The sequence below is a fragment of the Rhipicephalus sanguineus genome, chromosome 2, assembly GCF_013339695.2.
Source record: "Rhipicephalus sanguineus isolate Rsan-2018 chromosome 2, BIME_Rsan_1.4, whole genome shotgun sequence".
Lineage (NCBI taxonomy): Eukaryota > Metazoa > Arthropoda > Arachnida > Ixodida > Ixodidae > Rhipicephalus > Rhipicephalus sanguineus.
Window position 1 is genome coordinate 120502243 of NC_051177.1, and position 14681 is coordinate 120516923.

The 14681-nt window shown below is 46.2% G+C and overlaps 1 protein-coding gene across 1 annotated transcript in view; it reads right to left on the minus strand.

Annotated features, from left to right (window-relative positions):
- Nucleotides 1-10432: 10432 nt before the first annotated feature.
- The window catches only part of LOC125757213 (uncharacterized), a 29221-nt gene continuing 24972 nt past the window's right edge, over nucleotides 10433-14681 (minus strand). Inside the window, exon 2 of the mRNA XM_049412587.1 lies at nucleotides 10433-10814. Within this exon, the coding sequence (XP_049268544.1) occupies nucleotides 10508-10814 (307 nt within the window). The 3' untranslated portion in view covers nucleotides 10433-10507. The remainder of the gene's footprint in view (nucleotides 10815-14681) is intronic.

Consider the following 14681-nt stretch of genomic DNA (forward strand, 5'->3'; position numbering starts at 1 on the left):
TCAAGTATTTATTTATTTATTGTTTTATTCATCTATCTATTTAGTTATTTTTTGCACATGTTTCAGAGAGACGTGTTTTAACTAGGATACGAGCAATGTACAATGAAGAGGAGAAGTACAATATTTATTTATAATTGTACCCCACAAGCTAGGAGTAGTAGAACGCAAAGTATACGTAACAGAAAAGAAGCTTTGTATGTTTACGATATCAGCGATTACAAATGACCAACACAACTGCAGCGACTAACAAATCCTGGCTGCACAGTAGTGCTTGATGTTGCACGAGACCTACTAGTACTCCTGATAATGCCGATTTCTGTTCGAAAATAGTTTCACGCAATCTTTTTACGTGGGAAGTTTATGCACGGCTACGTACAGTGCCTACATTGTAATATTCATAGCCGACTTTGCAAAAGTGACTAACGCGATGTGATACGTGGTTCGGTCGACATAATGTAATTCGTACTTCCAAGAAGGATGATGATGTCTATAGCTAATGAAATAAATTTAACCTGCACATTTCATGGGAGGCAAAGCCACCACCTTTTTCTTCTCAGCCGATGTATTGATCTTGCTCCACGACCCTTCGAAAGTTTTCTGCACCTACAGTGGTTTTGCACTGCCTCCATGATCGGAGGCACCTCATCTCATTTTGCGCTGCCTGTGTGATCGGCCCACCTTTGACAAAGCTACGACGTCATGTGATGACGTCATCCTGTGTTTTACGTCACGTGACGTCACAACGTTTGATGATCTGCGCGTTCATAATGACATCATACGTCAACGTCATCACGTAATGATGATTTTTGCATCACTCATGTTGTCCCCGACGCCGCGGAACACCGACGGTGAATTTTCGCGTTTGATGAGGCATCTAAGGCTTTCGTCTTAATAATTTCGAAGCGCTTCCTGGATAGATTTCTGCTATTGGTATTTCTTTAGTACGCCGAAGCCTTTCACGTTGCTGTTACCATGGTCCCTCAATACTTTTTACTGGTCATAAAACTCCCGCAAAAGTTTCGTATAGGGACAAAAGTGGCCACCAGAGGCGCCACCGTAAGCAGACAGGCATTGATCTGCCGCGCTTGGTAGGGCAGTTGCGCGTTCGCGGAAGCGTGTGCCGTCAAATACACTTCAGATATTTGCATTCTCCGTGTTCTCGCTAACAAATGATAGCAGTGATTAGTATTGTCAATATGGTACATGATGCGCGTTGTCAAATTGCCCAAGTCATTGGCTGCTGGTAATGTTTTGACTGAGGGTGTCTGTCAAGTGATGCGTGTGTTCGTGAAGTTCCTACATTTCTCGATCCCTGCATAGTCGCTTTCGGGCTTAAACCAAACACTGTGGCTGGTTCTAGATGACTGACAGGTTAAGATATTTTGCACTAGAGGTTGCGGAGTAGCCGCGCTCTGGCTGCACGTAACGCTCATTTTCGGACTAATTGTCAATTTATTCTATAGGGCATCACGAAGCTGCTAATAGAAGTTCGCGTGCAAATAAACAAGTGAGGGATATTGTTAGAGAAACATAGCTTTAAAAATCAAAAGCGGAGATTGAGATACCACAAAACGAAAAGGGATGCTCGTGCTGTTTTCCTTTTTTTCTTGGGCGTCATAATTTGCGCTTTTGATTTTGAAGATTAAAGTAAATAATGAGGTGAAACTGCTGTGAGCTGCTTTTGCTAGATATCGGCACTATGTGCGATTTTCAAGCGAAGGGTTTTGATTTTACGCATGCAGATTTCATAACACTGCCGAGTTCTAATACACGCGGCTCTTTTTTTTATCCATTCCCATATACTGTTGCAATGACCACGAGTTCTAAGTTGGCATTCCAGTTAGCCACCCTGTTCATTCTGTGTAAGCAACAGCTCAAATAGAAATCAACCCGGAGCTTCCACCAACCCAGTTATTCAGCTTAAACTGATCAATTTTACATAAAACTGCATTACTCTTTTTGAACGTTCCTCGAAATTTTCTCGATTCAGCGACAGCACCAGCAAACAGCACTATCAAAGTAAAACAAAATATTGCATTTTGGCCAACGGCATCACTTTTTAGTTTCCATCATTATCCAGAAAGCAAACGCACACACTCCGAACATCGCACTTCACATAAAACTCCAAACACACTCGCACACACTACACACACAATTCTAGGCACGGAGTCTTCCACCAGTCTTGGTCGATCTCGAGGCAGTGAAACGATGTTTCCATTCACTATGCACACGTCCGCACGTACACTGTCCTTGCATCGAAATGTTTTTCGCGCAGGCGAACGTACTAGGAGTCGAACGAAAGTCCGACAGTCTCCTGTCGCAGGATTGCACGTTTCTACCTCACGCGTTCTTCTGCGTCGGCTGGTAAGCAGAACAGGAAGACTTTTTCGACGGTGCCCTTGTATCCCGAGTGACAGCCCGGCACACAGCAGGTGTTGGGCATCGCTGTCACGACGAGGTGACCGCGAAAAGAAAAAAACGGGCTGCAACTAGCACAAACAACACCACTCCGCGCCCACACTCCGCTAATGGCGGCCAGCAGCGGCCATTAGCAGCCTCGCATTAGTACGAGGAAGCCAGCAGCAGCCGGCTTCCTCGTACCCCTGATGATGATGATGATTGATGATGATGATGATTTGTGGCTTTGCCCTTTGTAGCGGGTGGACACATATAGTGTGTTCTAGCCTAGCTACGCCAGCGCCGCGGCACGGAAAGTGCGGGCGGTATATGAAGCTCTCCCATTGAGCTCTGCGGGAGTTTCATGACCAGTAAAAGTATTGAGGGACCATGCTTTTACCTTAGTTTCACTGGCCCGAAAGCCAATATAATGGCATAATCACATGGTGCTAAGGCTTTTCCAAATTAATGCTACGAATATTACGTCATCTATTCTCTCAAGTAGGTGCCTGCAAGCTAGGAGTACTAAGCATTGTGATAGCGATGGACTGTCTACTGATCACAATAATTGTTGGAGTTTTACGTCTCAAAACCACGATATGATCATAAGAGAGGCAGTAGTCGAGGGCTCCGGAAATATCGGCCACCTGGGGTTTTTTAACACGCACCTAAATTTCAACACATGGCCCTCTAGCTTTTTGTGTCTATATAACTGCGGCCGGGATTCGATCCCGCGAAGCACCATAACCATAAGACCACCGCGGCGGGTGACTGTGCACTCTTGAAACGTAAAACGCCACAGGGCCCCCTATTGCATGCTAAGAAGACTTGATGGTGAGAGCTGTTTCGTATTCTATTTCGACGTCATTTTCAATTACTCCCAATTACTTCCAATAAAACAGAATTACTTTTAATTGCCTTTAAGTACCTCTTATTCAACTTCGATTTACTAATGAAGTGCTGTCAATTACCTCCTAATTGTTCCAAATTACTCTCAACACATCATTAATCCTTGATTACCCTTAAATACTTTTAGCTAGCTACTTTTAACAACATAGAATTACTGGATTACTCTTAAGTATATTCAGTCACGTTCAGTTGCAATTAGTTACTTTTCGCTACTATAAATTACTCGAAATGACTTTCAGCTATTACAGCTGTAGAAGCTACTACAGCGAAGCTATCTTAGACTACCATGATCCGTCGTCGTAAGCGTCATGGAGGTCACGTGACCAAAGAGGGGTGTCAACAAAGAAAAAAGAAGCAGAGTTCTTATGCATTCGCCTGAGACGACTCGAAGGCGAAAGCCACCTCATTCTTTCTTCTTTTTCATCAGTCAATGTATTGATTGTTGCCCCACTCCCCCGAATGCTTTCTGCACCTAACGTGGTTCTGCAGTGCCTCCAGGATCGGAGGCATTACAAGCTTTCTGCAACTCACCGAGTTTTTGGACTGCCTCCGCGATCGGCCCACCTTAGACCGAGCGACGATGTCGTGCGATGACATCATCATGTGAAGAAACCTTATGTGATGTCATTATGACGTCGCAAAATTCGGCGACATGTGACCTAATTCTTATATTGTCGTCATGATGGCTTCACATGGTGATGCATCACGTGATGGTGATTTTTTCGCATCATTCATGCGGGCGCCGACGCCGCGCGACTCCGACGGTCAATTTTCGCGTTCGATGAGGCACCTAGGGCTTTCGCCTTCATAAGTCTTCTTGGTGTGGCGAGGTTCGAACCCGGGTCCTCACGGCCCGTAGGCAAGTGTCGTAACCTCTGGGCTATGCACGCACGCTTGCAGAACATGCACTTATGGGATGCATATGAATGCATTGTACCAACAATTGTAACACACTTTAAAAAACAGAAACTTGCTGTCACAAACGAGCGCTTAATTGAACGCGCGTCGCCGATTTAAAACGAGAACGTAAAATCCCGGCGCCGGCGGTTACCTGTAAAAGCGCGCGTAACGAAAAAAATATGTTGCAGTGGCTATAGCTCGGCTATGCCAGGATGATGTAGCGTTAGCAAAGGTTCAGCTAATTATTCTTAGCTTACCTGATTGTCTTGGATTAGCTTGATTATCATGCTTACTGCTGATCCGATGACACAGACACAGTATACGTATTATGTGGCACATGTATATGGGTCATTCCATGCCAAATCACACAGCGTTTTTCCGACCATCACAAATATGGCTGAAAAAATTTCCACGTTTTTCTTGAAGTGCGAAACTCGTTCTGCTCGTTTATTGCTGTTGCCAAAAATTTTCCCGCCTGTTTGTGAGAGTCTGTAGTTTTGCGCCGACTGAGCTAAAGGGCATCAAACAACAATTTTTTTTCAAAGGACGTTTATGGGATGCACTCGATAAAATGGTATTTCCGGCAAGCTAATGAAGTGATGTAACTGTAAAAATAATGACTTATTTATGTATATCGATTCTTCGAGGGCTTTTCGCACGAGCAAAATTGAATAAAGTTGCAAAGTTTGATATTTTGTTACAGAAACAAGGCAGACTTAAAGGGTACAAATGAATTATGTACTGGTGGTCTGTTCGACATACTACAAAAGAAAAATAATTCAGTCGCTGAAGGTGCAACAGATCGTCTGAAAAAAAAAATTGCGAATTTCACTTTTTTTGAGAAAAGCACTGTATTCAGCATCAAGAAACTTGCCTTGGTGGTCGGACTAAAAATATGCACTATACTTCATTTGAAAGCTCTATGTATTAGCTGAACATTGACAAAGTTACAAAAGGGTATTATTTTTTTTAACTTCATAAATATATTTTTTTTTGAAATTTTGTATCTCCACCAGCTTTCCGCCGACGTAACTCAAGCGGCATGAAGCACTCGCAAAGGCAATCTTCAGCCCATGCCCACTGACCTGGGATGCAGACGTCAAGCATGGTGCTGTCTATAAAGCAACCCCATTTCCTTATCAATTGATTTATAGACAGTACCATGTTTGACGTCTGCATCCCAGGTCAGTGGGCATGGGCTGAAGACTGCCGTTGTGAGTGCTTCATGCCGCTTGATTTACGTCGGCGAAAAGCTGGTGGAGATACAAAATTTCCAAAAAATCTTTCTCAAGTTAAAAAAATAACACCCTTTTGTAAGTTTGCCTATGTTCAGATAATACATAGAGCTTTCAAACGAAGTATAGTGAATATTTTTAGTCCGACCACCAAGGCAAGTGTTTCGACGCTGAATACAGAGATTTTCTAAAAAAAAGTGAAATTCGCAATTTTTTTTCACTTTATCTGCTACACCATCAGCGACTCAATTATTTTTCTTTTGTAGTCTGTCGAACAGGCCACCAGAACATAATTCATTTGTACCCTTTAAGTCTGCCTTGTTTCTGTAAAAAATATCAAACTTTGCAAGTTTATTCAATTTTGCTCGTGCGAAAAGCCCTCGAAGAATCGACATACACAAATAAGTCATTATTAGAGAAGCCCACTGCGCGCTAGTCGCGTCTCTCAGGACTATATTTAATAAAGTTCCACCATCCATCCATTAAGGGCGAAGCTCCTTAAAGCGGCACCCGTTCGTCCCCGTCGTAGTACGTAACCAGTCTTAACGCTAGTACCAGATCTTGACCTCCAAGGTGGTGCCGGTGGGAGATTTCTCCTGTGCGTTGTTGAACAATAAAAAATTCGCAGCGTGCGCCTTAACTAAAAGCCGAATTCTTCTGTCTCTCATTCCCCATTAGCAGCCATTGGCATGTTCCAGTAGGAAACGTTAGTAGAAGTAGAAGTGTAAGTGTTAGCTAAAAGCCGACTTCTTCTGTCTCTCATTCCCATTAGCAGCCATTGTTTACCTCCAAGGTAGTGCCTGGTGAGATTTCTCTTGTGCGTGATTAAACAATAAAAATTTTGTTCAAAACGCCGTTGATTGATGAAATAAACCAACGAAAGACGCCAGATGTTTTCTAAAAGCAAGACGAAAAGACGCCAGATGTTTCTAAAGCAAAACGAAAAGACGCCAGCTGCTTAACGAAAGACGCCAGATGTTTTCTAAAGCAATGGTTTTCTAAACAATGAAAATTCACAGCGTACATGTAAAATTAAAGTGAGCTGCAAGTCGTCATAACTCTCATCGAACCTTTAGTATAAACGCGCCCGATTTCACGTCGGTGACGATGTACTGGGCAGAATTCACGGAAGATTCACGGTTTACCGATGAACCTCCGCGGCTTCGCCCACTCATCATCATTCACTCCGTGGATATGCTGTGATTTTTTTTTACAGTTACATCACTTCATTAGCTTGCCGGAAATACCATTTCATCGAGTGCATCCCATGAACGTCCTTTGAAAAAGATTGTTGTTTGATGCCCTTTGGCTCAGTCGGCGCAAAACTACAGACTCTCAAAAACAGGCGGGAAAATTTTTGGCAACAGAAATAAACGAGCAGAACGAGTTTCGAACTTCAAGAAAAACGTGGAAATTTTTTCAGCCATATTTGTGATGGTCGGAAAACGCTGGATGATTTGACATGGAATGACCCATATTTATTTTGCCAGGCAACTACTTCGGGATCCGATGAGTTAGGCTTCTCCGCTCTTCTGCGCCGTTGAGCAGCATTTGCGCTCTCCTTCTCCATGGCTGTACCACACTGGCAAACGCCAGTCAGAGGCGCTATGAAGCGGCTCCAGCGCAGTGTCAGACGGCGACTGCACAGCGAAGGCGAATAGCTGCGTGCGCGCCGTCGCCAATACATCTGCCAAGGCTACGACGTCACTCTGGAAAGCGCAGACCGGCGGCGGCTGCGGAGCGCGAGGGAGTTGCAGGCTTCGGTGCGTGACATCACTGATCCTCGCGCATGCGCAGCACGGCTCTTGAGGATCCACGCGAAACTGGCTCGGCTAGGCCAGTGTAGCTAACGCTACAAAAGAAGTATCAAAAGACGCCGCGCGTCCTCCCCCCCCCCCCCCATCTCCCCCTACCCTCGAAACGGCAGCCGGCAACCAGAAGACTCGGATCAAACCCCTGGCAAAGTCTGGAGACATCACGAAAGAGATATGATGCAATACCGTGTGACGCCACGGCGAGTGGAACCGGCGAGAAGAATCTAGCCCTTTCCCTAGCTTTGGCTGTGCTGCACGCCGAAGAAGACACCCGAGGCTTCTCGAACCAGGGAGCGAGGAGATATAAACGTGCTGTGACGAGGAATCAGGCAGGAGTAGCAGTCCGGAGGTGGTGAAGTGAAGAAGTTATGTTGAGTGTGGTTCCGTCGGCCAAAGAAGACGTGTTTTATGATATATGTGCGGTCAGTCGATCGTAGATCTGGAAGAATCGGGTGATGACGCCGTGTGAGCAGTGAAAATTGCGTGTTTCCTGGAAGATAAACATTCGGGTACGGAAGGGAACAACGTCGATCAGCGCTGAAGTTTGCGTGTGTTCCCTGGAAGAGCATTCAAGATACGTTCCAAGAATTGTGGACTGGACACGTTTGGTGAATAATCAAGACTTTAGATGTGTCTGTATATTTAACTATATATGCCGTTGGGCAAACTCTCGAAATAAAAAAAGAGTTTTCTTGACTAGTTTGTAATGCATGAGATTGCATTTGTAGCGCGCGATCTGTGTTTTTTAGGGGCGAAGCTCCTTATGCCGTGGGTCTGTCCATCCTCCGTTTGTAGCGTTGTAGTAGCCACCTCTAGCTCGCGAGAAGCGCGCGTTCTGGTATGCAGTAGAAGAAGAAGAAGATGACGTTGACGAGTGAGACTCTCGTGCGTGTTCGCCTGTGCGGCATTCTTTCTTCTTTACTGCGCGCGTTCTGGTATGCAGTAGAAGAAGACGACGTTGACGAGCACGCTTTCTTAAAATTTTCAGACTTTATGATCCGCCCGACTCTTAGCCGATCCCCCTGAGTGGGTAGGTGCCATCATCCCAGGAGCATCATCATCATCATCATCTTTAGCTCGGAGTGGCCAGATGGAAGACAAGGCTGCGGAACGGAGGGCACGGAAGGCGGCGGCAGCGCGCGCTCGCAGACAGAATCCTGAGATGAGAGCCCGCGAGGCCGAAGCTGCACGTCGACGCCGCGAAGCAGATTCTGTTCGAGCCCGCGAAGCCGAAGCTGCTCGACAAGCTGCACGGCTGCGGCGAGAAGACCCCGCCGTTCGAGCCCGCGAGGCCGAAGCTGCTCGACAAGCTGCAGGGCTGCGGCGAGAAGACCCCGCCGTTCGAGCCCGCGAGGCCGAAGCTGCACGGCTGCGGCGCGAATGGGATTTTCAAAATGTGAAAAACCGTGAAGCGGCGAGAAAGCGCGCGTACCGGCAGGCAGAGCCCGAGGCTGTGCGAGCACGTGAAGTGGCTGCAAAACGCATCAGGCGGGCTCTGCCTGAAGGCGCCGACGCGCGCTTCCAGCGGGACTTCCTTGATAACAGTTTCGGCCATAGTTGCGGTGTGTGCAGCAGATTATGGTTCTCAAACAATCTAGTCACAATATCCTCCATCAACAAGGACCACGCTCGCGCCAATGCCATCGCCGTGCTGCAGCGCGAGTTCGCTTCGCCCCACTCATCATCATTCACCACGTGGATATGCTGTGATTTTTTTCTTCCAGTTGTTTTAAACACTATCTAAGTTATGAGTTGTAATTGATACCAGCCGAGTGTACATGTTTGTGTGATGCTTGTACTGTCTTAACTAAGAATATATTTTGTCTGTGTTATCAACTCTTGGCTCGGACTCGGTCTTTCGGCCACAACCGGCGTTTTCTGGCACACTAAAAGGACCTACTCCAAATTGTCCGCGCTTTCGTGGTGCGTTTTGGGGGGCCGATATGTCAGCTCTTGGAATCAGCCCGGCGATTGCCTCCCCATTAACGGGGCCAATGACACATGCTATGGCCGCTTCGTTTACATATTTTCTCAAAACTAACCTAAAGGCACAAACCTAGTGGTACTTTCGGTGCAAAATACCGGGAAAGCAATTCCCACTTTTCTTAGAGACTTAGGAATAAACCAAAGCAAGGCACCTGGGCGCGAAAGAGCGTCATGCAGACATGAGGGCGCGCACACTTTGCTGCATTCTGCTTGCGCCAGCGCCAAATTACGTGACGCGAGGCGTTCGCCGAAACGCCATATCCAGAGCCCGCCGGTCCCGTTATATTGATTTAACCAATGAGGTATAATCGCGCGCCTTTCAAATCTATCGACAGATTTATGACACCACGTGATCTGGAACGGCAGTGCCTAAGCCGGAGAGCCACATTCTCTCTCTCTAACCATTCAAGCGCAAGCGCGCGTATTTCAAATTTAACGGCGGATATTTGGCACCACGTGATCTCGCTAGCCGCGCTTACAGCTTCCCTGTCCGATGGTTATCACGTCGTGGAATTTGCTGACTTTTTCTCAATTAGTTTCAAATAGGTTTCACTATTTTAAATAACTTTCAATTACTTCATTACTCTCTACTACTCCTTAATTAATCTCAATCACTTCTTTCTTCACTGTGTAGATATCAGTGGTCGTTAGTCGTCTTGTGTGTTGCCATCGACTTTCGTAGCTTTTGCATTGACGCCGATGCCACCGACGCCGACGGCCAATTTTGGTGTTTCATGAGGAATCTGAGGCTTTCGCTTCAACGACAAATACCCGTAAATGAGCGTAAGCGTTCGGCAGTGGTTGCTTGAACGATCTATTCATTCTTGCGCAATACGCAACGTTGAGTTCAGGTGCCACAAGTTGCAGAGACGGACCAACATTTGATATCATAATTCAGGAATGCTTTAGATGCTGCGTGATCGTACTTTCCACAGGAACAAGATGACATGAAAGTAAAAAGGATGGTGCATCTGACCGTGAGCCGTGAGGATCAATATATCATCAGAGTGGAAAAAGAAGAAAAAGATTGCTTTCGCGTTCGAGTCGTCTTAGCCAAATGCATAAGGGACCCTGCGAGTTTTTCTCTAAGGACTTTGCTGCCATTGCTACAAAGGGAACACCATTTAAGTAACGAAAAGAGAAATTCAGAAAAGAACCACTACTGCGCCAAACACAGGATCTCTCAGTGTTTTACTCGCCTAATATCGACGATTCATCTAACGAATCGATGAAGAATTTTGCTGATGTCGTTGCTGCTCGAACGGCTCAAAGGTTTTCCTGGTGAGTAACGGCCTCTTCGACGTCATCCAGCATCAGGAACCGCCTGACCAGAGCCCAGCAGTCTTCGCCCAGGTCGTCCAGCTGCATGCGTCTGTCGTCACGCGGATGGCACTTGACTCGTTCCTTGACGACGCCCGTGGTACGCATGTACTCGTCCAAGCTGGCGGTTCTTTGCAGATGGCGATGCGCCATAGCTCCGATTTCAGCCGCGCTGACGTCCACAAGCTCCGCAAGGTCTTCCAACAGCTCGGCATGGAGCTTGTAGATGCGTTCCAAGGCTGCCGTGCTGCGCCTGTTAGGAGTGAAATAAACCAATCTGCAGTCCACTTGCCAAGGCGCTGTGTAACATGTATACCATATCTTCGACAGCTTTTAGTAGAAAGGACCACATACATAATTTAATTTTTTCATCTGATGTCATTCACGGCATGCGTGCGGTCATGATATCAGACACAGATGGATGGCGCTAGCGAAATCATTCCTGTGGAGGCAGCTGCAATAGCGATATCCTTTAAGGCGGCAGGAGCATATCTAAAGGAAATATCTATGCTATTAGCTTTCTGTAGCATTGTGATAGAGCGGTCGGGGAATGCAGACAAATATTTAGATGAAAGCGTGCACCTCCCTTAAATTATAAAGGTGCGGAGAGGATCTTTGCGCCATTGCTCACTCTCTTGCACGCGTAATTTAAACTTTGCAGCGGGATATCTCGGGGCAAAGACATGCTAGAAGAATGCTAGAAGAAGAGTGGAACTGTGTAGAAACGCGATTGTCTCCAACTTTTCAATACAAACATACCCGCTTACTGCACTCATTAAAAAGAAACGCTTATAAGCACCGGCCGTCTCTGAGTCCGTCCAGCGATAAAGGGTGTGTATATAACGCTCGCCGTTAGCTACGTGGAGGATCTGCGTTTCGTGGCGTAGCGGTTAGCGCCACTCGCTGCGGAGCAAGAGGGCACTGGTTCGATTCCGCGCTTCGGAAGCATTTTTCTTAATTATTTTTCTTTGGGGCTTTTATATATATATATACATACTTATACATATACGGTGCATGACGGCGACGGCAAAATCCAGCCGAGACTGTCCATATAATTGCCATCGCAATAAAAGTCCATTATTCAATCTTTGTCAATTGGGCGTCTGACAGCGATTAGGTGGTTTTCACGTACCTCCAAGTGCTCAAACCATAAAGCTTAATTTTGAACACCCTGTACTATACCATACGTGGCTATTGTATGCCTTCCCCCTCTCTCTCTCTCTTCCTCTTTCTATCTCTCTCTCTCTCTCTCTATTTGTTTCTCTCTTTCTTTCTCTTTCTTACATACTCTGTTTTTTCAATCTTTTTTGTGCCTTTTGTTTCTATTTCTTTCTTAGTATTTCTTCTCGTTCTTTCTATTTCTCACTTTCGCTTTCTATATCTCTCTCTTTCTCTCTCTCTCTTTACTCGTTTTCTCGCCCATCCGAGTTATTGCATCCCACGCCGTAAAAATCGGCGCACGTGTTGTGGGAGCGAAGCAGAGCACGACTAACGAGGCTTCTCCGAGCATAAACAGCTTCGCTTTTAAAACAACATTATCCGTTCGAGAAAGTAGAAACAGCCCCGCCACGGTGGTCTAGTGGTTATGGCGCTCGTCTGATGACCCGAAGGTCGCGGGATCGAATGCCGGCCGCGGCGGCTGCATTTTCGATGGAGGCGAAAATGCTTGAGGCCCGTGTACTTAGATTTAGGTGCATGTTAAAGAACCCCAGGTGGTCGAAATTTCCGGAGCCCTCCACTACGGCGTCTCTCATAATGATATCGTGGTTTTGGGACGTTAGACCCCAGATATTATTATATTAGAGAAAGTAGAAACAAGTTCGCATCGCAGTAATGTGCGATTTTGCAGTTTGCCACGCACCTGCGTATTGCGTATGTCGGCGTGACCAACGAAATTCTGTTCATTTCTTCCATCACTTGTAAGCAACAGTCGCTCCTTAACTAAGACACATCACTAAACATGAACACTCGTATCCGTGGGCGAACAATAAATGGCCTTTCGCCCATTTATTGTTCGCCTGAAGAGGAAGACGTTTTATGTGTGTGTAAGGCGTGTGACAGGATACGCCTGCGTCTCAATAATTATGGCGTTCTTCAGTGGTGTTCCCTCTCAAATGGTGTGCGAAATGTACCTAGCCACTAAGATCATTTCACACTCACACGCGCACGCGCACACTCACAGAGAGAGAGAGAGCGAAGCGGCAATGGAAAGGCAGCGAGGTTAACTCAATGCTCCTTTGGAATAACCAAAAAACATGGCTGACCCCTCCGTCCTAGGAATCGGTATAACACGAAAGTGAAACGTGTCTTCACAGAGGTAGTTGAGCGTTTATTCTGCATTGATATATGAGAGCTTGTACAATGTCTATTGGTGTTTGGCAGCTATAGCACCGTCAAACACAAAGAAGGACGCACGAAACGCACGCACAAGTATACTCAGGAAGAGGTCGAACTAACATCTGTCACAGTTGTCACATTTTTGTGTTTAAGCAGCGCTCTCCTTTCGCAAACGAGCGCAAGCGAGCGAAGTGACCTCCATGCGCTCTCTAACTTCAACGCAACATTTGCGGTGAGCGGACAAGACGTACAAACCGCCCCCATCACGAGATAAGCGCGCGCGCTCACATGGCGACCGCGCCCTGTACGGCAAAGTACTGGTGTACAGTCGCGCTGAAAATTACTTGCAACACGGGAGCGCGTGGCCTCACGAGTTCAAATATTGCGTATGTCTTCAACTTGTTTTTATTTCAATGACCAAATGATATTTTCGTATTTGGGATTATACCCAAGTGCGAGAACAGCGTTTAGTTATCGAAATAATGGCTAGTGGAAGCAATGCGCCGTCTTTGAACTCGTGAGGCCACGCGCTCCCGTGTTGCAAGTCATATTGAGCGCGACTGTACATATACAGGTAGGAGGCGCGCGCGCATCGTAACGAGCGGGGCGCCAACCTTTAAAGCGCGCACTTCGCGCTATCTCGCTGGTGATAACGAGAACACGCTGAAGTACCACCGAGCTCTGAGTACCGCCAGCAGTAAATGGTGTATATAACTAGCTCACCGTTAGTGTGCTAAAGAACGCTCTGTGACCGCTCTGTGGCCGAGTCGCTGAGCGCCGCGCGCTGTGGAGCGAGGTGTCGTAGGTTTGATTCCCAGCGATCGAACTTTTTATTCTAGGTTTTTTCTTTCTAATCTGTTATTGTACATTTTACGTCATATCCGTGAGGGAAATACACCAGTGTAGTCTTGGTGGACCCCGGCATAAAATACTTTTATGTTAAAAAGGGATATTTACAACCAGCCGTTTGTAGCACGAAATGTTGCGCTACAAATGGGTGGTTGTCAATTTCCCTTTCTTAATCCTTCGGCCACCTTGCGGGATATCGCATAGCTGATTTCCAATAGATTAACCAAGTTGCACCTGGTCTGCAACCCTACTATAACGTTTCTGCAAAGCAGCGCAATGACCACGACAGGGCGAAGAAAACACAAGTAAACAAGACACTCGCATTGACCTGTACGTTCTCCCCTTTGTCTTGTTCCATGCTCTTCTCCGTGGACACGTTATGATTATTAGTCACCAGTTTTATGTGTGTTCCTGTGGGAGAGGTGTGTAAGATGGGTGATAGGATACAATAATTATCGCGATCTTGAGTAGCGTGCCATCTCAAAAGGCGTGGCGAAAACTAGTGACCTAGCCACTAAGAAAAACTCAAAGAGAGTGGGAGAGAAGCAGCAAGGGAAAGTCAGGGAAGTTAGCTCGATGCTCTTTTACAATAACCAAGTGGTACATGGTTTGCTACCCTATTAAAACATTTCTGTGAAGCAGCGCAATAAACCCAACAGAGCGAAAAGAAACATAAGGCATTCCTATTTTCGTGTATGTTCTCGGGTTTATCGTATTCCATGCTCGGCTCCATGCAGACGTTACTATCATTAGCCAGAAGGTCACCCTACTATCGACATTTCTGAACTTGCTGCACGAAGCAGAGGAAGGGAGCCTCCTTATATCTACTGGAATTGGAGGATGCCGTAGATTTGTTTATTTTTTTATTATTTTGTCTATTCACTGAAATGTGTACCGCCACATTTTGCAGTTATATGATTCTTTCGACAAATTC